At 37.1% G+C, this 10,377-nt stretch overlaps 1 protein-coding gene across 2 annotated transcripts; it reads right to left on the bottom strand.

Moving 5' to 3' along the window:
• Positions 1 to 9,870, bottom strand: slc47a5 (solute carrier family 47 member 5). Of its 2 annotated transcripts, none has more exons than XM_077208310.1 (17): positions 9,634 to 9,870; positions 9,317 to 9,418; positions 9,023 to 9,091; positions 8,606 to 8,754; positions 6,412 to 6,454; positions 6,231 to 6,275; positions 5,877 to 5,974; positions 4,999 to 5,096; positions 4,782 to 4,895; positions 3,456 to 3,523; positions 2,694 to 2,802; positions 2,522 to 2,597; positions 2,356 to 2,425; positions 1,921 to 2,053; positions 1,542 to 1,636; positions 477 to 548; positions 1 to 401 (listed from the first exon to the last, which is right to left on the bottom strand). In XM_077208310.1, exons 1-17 carry the CDS (start codon positions 9,772 to 9,774, stop codon positions 120 to 122), a joined length of 1,764 nt encoding a protein of 587 aa, XP_077064425.1. In that variant the 5' UTR covers positions 9,775 to 9,870; the 3' UTR covers positions 1 to 119. The 2 variants fall into 2 exon arrangements, with proteins under 2 accessions (XP_077064425.1, XP_077064426.1); XM_077208311.1 differs by having other exon boundaries at positions 9,317 to 9,431; positions 9,634 to 9,762.
• Between the last annotated feature and the right edge of the window lie 507 nt (positions 9,871 to 10,377).

Here is a 10,377-nt window from a genome sequence, read left to right as displayed (position 1 = left end):
TTTTGGTAATGCTTCGACAATTATTTTTGTATTAAAAAAATGTATAACTTTATAAAAAATGGCTAATAAAATACCTGGGATATATCTGTAAGAACAGTCACAGCTCTACACTCTTGTTTTCAGATTGAGATTGAAGTTGAATAGATGAGAGCTGATGGTGTGGTAAAGTTTGATTCCAAAGTAGCATTTGACCTCAGAGCATAAGACACCTCAGGTAAAGGCACAATGAGATGGATGGCTATCCCTACAGCTAGGATGAGAAGAGCAGCGAGGGTGGTCAGACCCCTCCTTAGGATCAGCTGAGAGGTAGAGAGCAGAGCTGTGGGCTTTTCCTCCACGCGTGTCACGTTTGGCTCTCCTTCCTGATCATTTGAGTTCACAGTCATGTACTCTTCCCCATTCTGAGAGCAGACAAGGCACAAGCTCAGTTTTCAGAGATGTTTGTTGTTACAGATAGTAAAAGTCAATAGACATACCTCACTGTGCCTCGTAGTGAGACTATCATGGTACACCGTAGAGATTTGACTCTTTCCAGCTCGTTCCACTGCCTGAAATGTTATATATGTAACTCTATATCTAGTTATATAATTCAGATGAGAACAGAAATTAATTAAAGACAGCATGAAAAGGAAGCTGTGATAGTTTTTTTTTTTTTTCATATTGTGATTTATATCTGAGTGAAACGGCTTCTCAAATAAGGGAAAATATAGGGAGGGACTTGATTTTGGCTCCTAAACTCTGGAATAAACTTCCTGATAATGTTCGGGGCTCAGATTCACTCTCCCAGTTTAAATCTAGATTAAAGACACATCTCTTTAGCCAAACATTCACATAATGCATCTCATAACCTTGTACTTTAGAGTACATCAGCTCCAGTCTGAATCCAGCCTCTTATGAAGACTTCAGATGCCCAAACACCTGTGAAGAGACGGCCCCAATTCCTGACAGGACATCAGATGATGCAAACTCAGTGTTGTTTACTACTCACAGCTCTGTGTGTGTACACTAACTCGAATGGGTTAAATGCAGCTGACAAATTTTGAGTATGGGTTACCATACTTGGCATTCACACTTCACTTATAAAACAAAAAAATATTTAGTCATTGTTTTAGCAATGCATTCACACTGTAAAAAAAAATAAAAAATAAAAAGTTGATACAATCAACTTGGATGTTTAAGTCATTTCAACTTAAATAACATTAAACTGACTTAAAAAAATAGTTAAGGCAATTAAAAAATATATGTTCTCATAACTTTCTGATAATATATATTTTTTACAGTGGGCTCCATTTTGATATATAAAAGTCCCTTTTCATAATTCAATCAAATCCTAATGACAAAATCTAGTCCCATCCTACATTTTCACTCACAATTACATCACATTATGGAAATACTGTAAAATGGATTGTGAAAGGCTTACAAAAACCTAAAATAGAAAGCATGTAGTGTGCAAAATTAGCCAAAGTAGAAGAATGATAATAGAAAAAAGAGGACTATTACAAAAGTGCTGCCTTGCAAGCGCAGAAATAAAGCTGGCCTACCTCTTTGGTCACTCTCTCCCAGTTGAGTCTAAAAATGACTGCAATGAAAAAACTGGACTGCACACATACACAAATGAGAAGTCCCAGCCAAAAGCCTGTGAAAGTGAGAGAGGACATTGCTCTAGGACAGCTGTTATCTCATTACAGAAATGTTTTAATGAATGCTGTTCTCTGCGCTCAAGATGTATTAATGCAATTCTGCAGGGACCCGTGCTCATGTTCTCTACGTGCTTCAACCCAATGATATTATGATTTATGAAGCAGATGCTAACATGGTGACTAAAGAAGATGACAAGTTCGCAGAATATCAACGAGTACAATGAGTGACAATTTAAATTGTTTATAAGTTCATAGAATGAAAAAATGAAGGAAAACAAACCAACAACGTCTAATTTTGCAGCAAACATGAGGGAGATGCCAAGTGGAAGTCCAATGCAGTAATACCCAAAGAAATTTGCTACGGCTGCAATCTTCTGCTGCCCTGATCCCAACAGAATACCCATGCAGACACACTTGAAGAGAGAGTAAAAGAATACATTTAGACATTTACAGACTTTATATAGCGACTTTGCATTTAAGGAATACATTTTATCAGTTTGTGTGTTCTTCCAGTTGAGCTAAACAAATACTGAAATGATCATGCTGCAAAAAATAGTTTATAAAAAAAGTATCTCAAAAATATAGACGCAGATAATATATGTATGTATGTATATATATATATATATATATCATACATTCATTTGGAAAACACCCATCTAAAACCAGAAATAAAATAAATTCCTCAGAAAAAGTAAGAGCAATGCAAAGAACTCACAACAAGACCATCAAAGAACTGAAGCACACAGTAGATGTTCAGGATTTTGGAGACAAGCGCAACAATACGCCTACAAAATAAGACACAATCTTCAGTACAGTACTTTCAAAAGTACTACATCTTTCTGATAAAGAAAATCAGGCTGATTTGGAAAAAAAATACTTACTCGTCTGATGTAAATAAGAAACCAATGACGTTTTTTGTTGATGCTAGCAAAAGACCTTGCAAAACAGCCAAGACAGCTGCATCCAGATGATAAAGGAAAATAAAAAAGACACGTCAAACTTGAGCAGACACTGAAAGATGAATGTCTCAAAGGAATGTGGCTGTTTGTAAACCTGTGCAGGTCAGCGAGACCTTGCTGGTGCGGATCGCTCCGGCCATATCTCCAGCTCCAAGTGCATTGCCAACACGTACACATGCGGCACCTTGAATCCCTAATGGAAACTGACATCCCGGTAAAACATGTTAAGAAAATAAACTACTGTTACAAAGTTTGGGGTCAGGGCGTTTTTTTATGTTTTAGAAAGATTTAATATAACTGTTTTCTATTTGAATAAATATTCAATTGTAATTTATTCCTGTGAAGCTGAATTTACAGCATCATTACTCCAGTCTTCAGTGAAACATGATCCTTCAGAAATCATTCTCATATGCTGATTTGCTGCTCAAGAAACATTTCTTATTATAATCAATGTTGAAAACAGTAATGCAGTTATGGTTCTTTGAAAACAGGTATGCAGTTATGGTTCTTTAATGAATAGAAAGTAAAAAATATATATATATATTTGAAACAGAAATCTTTTGTAACATTATAATTGTCTTTACTGTCACTTTTGATCAATTTAATGTAAAAGTGCAAATGAAAAAAAAAATGAATTCTCAATGACCCCAAACTTTTTAACAATAGTATATGTGTACAGCTAGTTGTTCATAATTTATTAGTTCTCTATTCTCTATGATTCTTTATACCCTATACTTGTTTGTCTGGTTATGTGAAACAAAGTAAATCATTGTTTGATAAGTAGTAGGAGTAGAGAAGCATGTGCCATGTTTCTTCTGGAACTTAATAATTAGGGGAATATTGGGGCTTAAATTACCATGTAGTTGATAAAAGCCAGCATATTGACTGCATGTTGAGCTGCAAGATCCAACTCTCCCAGCATCCCTGAAAGAGACGGACATAGGGGAATGTGTTTGATGGTATTATAACGTTGCATTTAAGTGGTTTCTCTTTCTTGTTAAAGTTTTTACACAAGCCTTTTCTATTTTCCTGTAGCAATCATGAGTGAAAACTAAGGCTAAAATTTAAACGCAGTGTCTATAGTGTAAATAGCCTGTCTTGTTGGAAAAGGCTGTTTACACTAACTCCACCCAACAATATCTGGTTGGGTCACAGCTGTCACGTGTCTGTCCTGTCTTGTATTGCACTTGTGTATCTTTGTTATTTTGGGCCATGTGCTCTCGTTATTGTTTGATCCCTCCCCCTTTTTACCTGATTAGTGTTTGAGTTCTTCCACCTGTTCCCTCTTGATTTGTTCCCTTTTTAATTCTCCTCTTGTTTGCAGTCTTTGTCGGATCGTTGTCATAAGTTTTCCCAGTTTTCGTGTGATGGTCTTCGTGTTCAGAGTCAGTGTTTGTTCTTCAAGTTCATTTTTAGTTTAATGTCTCATTTATTGTGTTTTCCCCCTTGTGGGTTTTTGCTTTGTGTTTTGTTTTCTTTTGTTAATAAATCATCCATTGCTACACTTGAGTCCTCTTCTCCACTTTTTGTAACTGCAACGTGACAACAGCACTTAACATTTAACAGTGGCATAGGCCATAGGGAGTGTGGCTCCTGAAAGTAGCTTTTGACATGTTCGAATCCGCCTTTTGCCGAACTTGCTCTTCTCCCTTTTCCCATCACATATCAGATTGGAAAGGCATTTATTTTTAATAGAAATGAAGCAAATATGTGAAAAGTGGAAATAAAGTGCCTAAGGACTGCTTAATAATGAATGGTTTATCAGTTAGGATTAGGGGTACGTGTAGGGATGGCTTTATTGTCCCAATAAGGCGGCATTCACTTAATAATTTTAATATATATAGTCATTTTTACACTCTTTGTTATTACTGCATCCTGTTAATGTACAAAAATACTGAGGTGCAAATATCTGCCACTATTTATAAGTAAATGCACCTATTATAAAGAACTGTTAGTTTTATATAGTGTAAATACAATATTTCGCTATTTTCACTTAGTGCAAATAGCCGCTGCCAATATTATTAACCTGAAACCACATTAAGCACTACATCCAAACAAACATTGGAGGAAATTCTTCATGATTAGGCCTAATAAAATGCATTATTCTATTACATTTTACAGGCAGCGTTTTCTGTATGTAAGCACAAAGGATTTGTTTTTGACTTTAGACCTTAGAAATTACCTGCTAAGAACCCTCCAACCTCATAAATCCACCACTCGAAGCAGAGCATCATGGTACTGGGGATGGCCAGTTTCATATATCCATCCCACTCCTGCAGTGAGTCACATGACCAGCCTGTTGTGGGCAGAGAAAGATATTGCAGACACAGATGGAGTGGTATTTTATGCATTTATTAAAACATTGTTTATCAGTAAGTTTAACTAGCTAGTTAGCTAACCTCCCCATGTTTGAACGTGGAGCTTCTTCCAGCGAATATATAAATAGAGGAAAACACAAATATAGATCTGAGATATGGTATTGGCAGCAGCAGATCCACTGAAATACAAATATCAGAAAAATGCATGACTTTAAAACTGGTACGGTAGTTCTATATCATTGTATGGATGGACATATAAGCAATATCAAATGAAAAACTGTCAGGGCACGAAAATGAATGTCCTTTGGTTTATGAATGGATTGCCTGTCAATTTAATTTTACACTTTAGACACATTATGGTGAGTTACTGCGTGTATTTTTGCTCAGCCAAAGAAAATAATCCCAAACAAAGCCACAGCAGAATCCCGCCGTGTGTATCCAAACAACACACAATGGCATTTCAAATCATTCCTAAATTATCAGTGTTTTGAACAAATCGGTTTAGTGAATGATACAATGAATGAATCTCTCATCAGTGTTGATGATGGCCCGAGTCGTTTCACTGCCATACACAAATAAATAAAAGTGTCCATCAGATGGGCACTTCAGAATCTCATCCGGATACTTTTCGCCTACTGTTTTATGAATACTTTAAATTTCGACATACACTGTTTTTTACCTACTACTGTATATTTAATAGGAAAACATGTGAATTCGGATTCATACAGTCACTTGATTCGCTTAATGAATCCGTTTGTTTGAATGAATCGTTTGAATGAAACACTCAGAGTGATATAAACAGTGAAAAATCCCTGTAGCCTATACTGCAGGACTAAATATTAGGGAACAGTGCTTGAACAATCAATTTCGAGAACTGTAACTATAACCGTTGCATGATTAACTAACACAATTCATATTGTGTGTAAATGAGAGACAGGGATGACAGCCCCTCGACTTACTATAACCCAAGGTTCAACCGGTTGAGAAGGATGTAGTTTGTCATCACATTAGCAATGTTGGCTGCAATGGCTGCATACATCTGAGGCAGAATCACACCCTACAGGCCCAAAACAACCACTGTTAAAGCATCCTTTGGATTTACAGTCACTGCTGTGACATTACATTGAGTGACACATATGATATGAAGCTACATTTACAAATCAATGATCATACAGCAAGAAGATATTTGCCAGTAAAGATCACAGTTGGACGCTGACTTTGATAGATGATAATCTGCAGTTTCTAAGATCTTGCATGCAACAGTGTTTTTAAAAAGAGCTCAGCTTCGGTGCTTATACTTATAACTTGCCAACCTGGTTCTGGAGATAGGCTACTTGCAGCTGATGCAAAAACATAGCCTGTGTGAAGAAAGAGAGAAAGGGAAACACTGCTGGTTGGAGTTGTGGTGTATATGTGTATCATATTTCAAGATATAGAATGTAAATTATACGACTGTGAGGAAAGAGGAAAATTATGCTATTTTTTATGACTCACTGGGACTGCTGGCAGGTAAAAGACCACATAGAGTTGAGCTATCCTGAAAAGGAACAAAATTGTAACTGTGATATAGAGGAAAAGGCACCATGAATAATTTTAGAAAGAATGCAGTGAGTTATCACACAGCAGAATAAATCTGCTGCACACTGTCATTTCCATCCTGGCCTGCATCTAAATTGAGTATTAGAATATGTTCTGTGCACATTAAAACGGCTCATTTAACAATATTGTCGACATTTATTTAGGAAAGGAAGTCGCAAAATATGTTTGCTAGAGATAGGGAGGATTGTCATTCTAAGACACTATCTTGTTTGCTTAAAACCATGGGACTTTAGACTAACATGCATAAATATTGTTTGTTTTTTGGTTCTAGTCAAAAGGATTTATTCATTTCAAATGTTAAACAAGAAGTCATTCAGCACATATTTTTATCAACCTAGAGTTAGGCTGACGACTGGCTTGCAGTTTGAACCTGGTTTAGTTGCAATTTAAGCCATCACACCATAACATTTTATCAGTTTTTTTTTTCTTATCCAGTAAAAATATCTAAACATCTACAAAAACAATATTTTCTGCAAAATTTCAAGATAAAATCTTGAGGGTTTTTCCTTGTTTTTAGCATAAACATCAAAAGATTTTGTTAGATTTAAAGCTCCCATATTGTCAAAAACGAAATTCCCTGGCTTTTTTCATGATAACAGAGGTCAAGGGGCTATGTTACTACCATAAAAGTTTCAATACAGTCAATCCACAGACAAATGCACACAGCCTGCATAAAGTAGCTGTGCCTTTTCACGAGCCGTTGTGACTTCCGTAAAAATGTGAACTTTGCCGCCTTCAGTCCCCTGAACATTGCCTACCGTCCGCCCTCTTTTAGCCTAACCCCCTAACCCCAGACAACATCATCGCTGAGCAACAACAACACGGACACAAGTTGAGAAATGCTGTCCAGTCGATGGATGTAGAGACTGCACTCCAGCGGGACCCAACGCCCCAGAGTGTGGCGCGGTACTGGATCTGACGGCCGAGTGCGGCGTAAGGCACTCGTGTCTCTACGTGTTGCAGGAGAATAAAACGATTCACGGGACTCCCACAAGATAGAAATATCTAAAAATAAAACATCTAAAAACAAATAAATTGTAATTCATATGTTGCACACAAGCAACATAACTAAAACTAAATAAAAAATATTTACAGGTCAGAACGAGTTTCTATTTAAATAACACGTTTGCAGGGTTGAGCAATGTAGCCAATTACAGAAATATGTGTTGATTTCTTGAATGCAATGGCCAATGAGATGCATTTAAGATAGAATCCACCGCAGTTTTTGTTCAGTGCTGAATTCTGCATGCTGGCAAATCCTCGGATTATAACAAACAAAATGTTGACATTATGAAATATTTATTGTACAGTCAGCTTCACTGATAATAACGGGATGAACTGAGATATCAGCTTTTTAGGAATTATTAAGGGAGCGCACTTTGCGCTATTTCTGTCATGCCAAACCATGCACGTAGTAGCCTATGCCTGCTTTTATGTTAAATTAACAGTGGTTTGTGAATGTTTATGCTTTAATAAAAAATAATTTATCACCATCATTACAGGTGTTTTATTTACCTTACTTGTGACTGTGAGCATCGCCAAGCCACAGCAGGCTACACCATACATGACCTAGTCACCTGTGGTTGGCCTGGCCGTGTATCACTCAGAAAACAACAGGCCAATCAGAAGAGAGCCTAATGAATATTAAGTGGATAGGCCAAAATCGACCTGTTCTTGGCAGAGCTCCTGAGAAAGGAGCTGTAAAAATATATTGAGATGGTTTTTGGTACTTATACCACAAATATATATTCTTAAGGACATCAAAACCTAAAATAAAACTTCAGAAAGGTGTACAATATGGGACCTTTAAGAAAAAGCACTATCTATATATACTATGTATACCATTAGTAATTTATTGGTTATACTATTGGTAGGGTTAGTTGAATAAGTTGACATATACTTGCAAAGATACTTATAGTTAATATAATGTCTGTTAGTGGACGATCAAAATAAAGTGTGAGCAGACTGTCTACTAATACTTTAATGAGTGTTAACTGACATGTAGGTGAAACGTTACTTATAGTCAACACAATGTCTAAAGGGGACCATCAAAATAAAGTGTTACCAGTCTATTAGTTTATTGAATCACCTGGCCACCTCTGGGTCTTGACCCAGTAGAAGAAGGATGGGTTGTGTGTTGATGAGCAGAGCCCAACAGGGCAAACAGAAGAGCATGAGGATCAGGACACTTCTCTGCAAGATGATGCCAACACGACACAGGTTCTTCCCACCAAAGGTCTGAGGGGAACATAAGGCCAAATCTCAGGGATGGCACTTTAAAACTGATACTTTATTCCTGAAATGTCTCATGTGGTACCAAATTCAGAATTTCAGTAGAACCCTATTCTGTATTTCTTTTTTTTAGGAGTTCCAGTGGGGTACACAAATGCTTATTTTGCATTTTCCTAATTTAATACACATCTGACTGTCTGTACAAAATAATAAATAAATACATTTGTTAGAGGTTTTTGAATCCTCTTCAGTGTGGTATGAAACTTTTGTATACCTGAGAGATAAGTGTGTCAGCTGCCAGCGCAAGACCTCCACCTGTAGCTGCAGTCGTTATGTTTATCGTCTGATAAATCAGAATAACAAGCATCAGTTACTTCTCAGCCATGCTCTGAACTACTTCAGTACACTAGCTTCAAAACCAAGTGCTTATGATATGTCAAACCCCTGATGGCTGAACTTTTTGACATTGTGCCAACATTTGCATTTCATACACCATTGTTTCTTTTACCACAAAGCAAACAGGTTGCAACACTCAAGAGGAATAATAAGCAGACTGAAACAAACTCACAGCTGAAGCCATTCCATAACCAGCCAGCTCACTGTTTCCCAGGCGACCACAAAACATTGTTATGACAAACGGCAGGAGATAATTCAGAATGCGCGATGCAACCTGGAATGACAACCTGAGAATTGTCAGTGAATGAGAAGTGTGTGAGAGCACTAAGCCAATTAAGGAAATAATGAGAGTTCTTTGCGGATTCAGTCCTTGCCACATGAGGTGAAAGTTTCTGTTATGTTAATATGAATATGTGAATATTTTATTCTTATATAGTTATTATGTGCATATATTAGTGTATAAGTGAGAGAAAGAAGCTGAGTTCATACCAGGGGTCCGGTCATGCGCAGGATGTTGTAGAGCTCCTGTCTATATACCAGAGGGATGCAACGTCTCACGGATCTACAGCAAAAAAGCTTGGAACTAGGCTCCATTGACAAAGCGTCAGTCCTGGGACTTGAAACATCCATGAGCTTCTTCGACCTGATCTGCAGTGAGGCCAGAGGCACAACAGGGAACGATCCTGCTGCTGCAGCTGTGTTGCTCACAGGTCAATGTGGCAAAGTTTCACCATCTTAAAAGCTTACTGATTAGATGAAGCCACTTTCAATACTGTGAGCTGATGTGTTCAACTTTTTAGATGACCTGAAGACAATTCTCGTTTCTTGAGAATTTGAGAAATATGTTCAGCATGTGCCATTACAGTCAGGACTTTTAATAGATGACATAGATTTAGATATGATTAACAATATATGCATGTTTTTTGTGCCATTTTAATGCTAGCCTTTAGGCTAGTCTTTAAAAGTGCTAAACGATTCGTTAATGGAATCATAAGCAACTGGAATGTTTCCAGATTTCTATCCCTATTACGTCAATGTGATTCTATATGAACTAACATGAGGCCAAAGATTGGAGTTCACAGCAAGAACTGCATACAAGAGGGGAATACCGTGCTTTAATTATAGGTATATATGGATGATGCAGATGTTAGAATTCAGAATTTATTGTCCTTTTATGAAAAGCAAGTTTTCAACTGGGCCACCCGTTGACCCAACGACGGATTCCAATGGTGT

The sequence above is a fragment of the Siphateles boraxobius genome, unplaced genomic scaffold, assembly GCF_051911475.1.
Source record: "Siphateles boraxobius isolate OS27281-9 unplaced genomic scaffold, OSU_SipBor_1 6, whole genome shotgun sequence".
Classification (NCBI taxonomy): Eukaryota; Metazoa; Chordata; class Actinopteri; order Cypriniformes; family Leuciscidae; genus Siphateles; species Siphateles boraxobius.
This window is presented reverse-complemented; position numbering and strand designations above follow the sequence as displayed.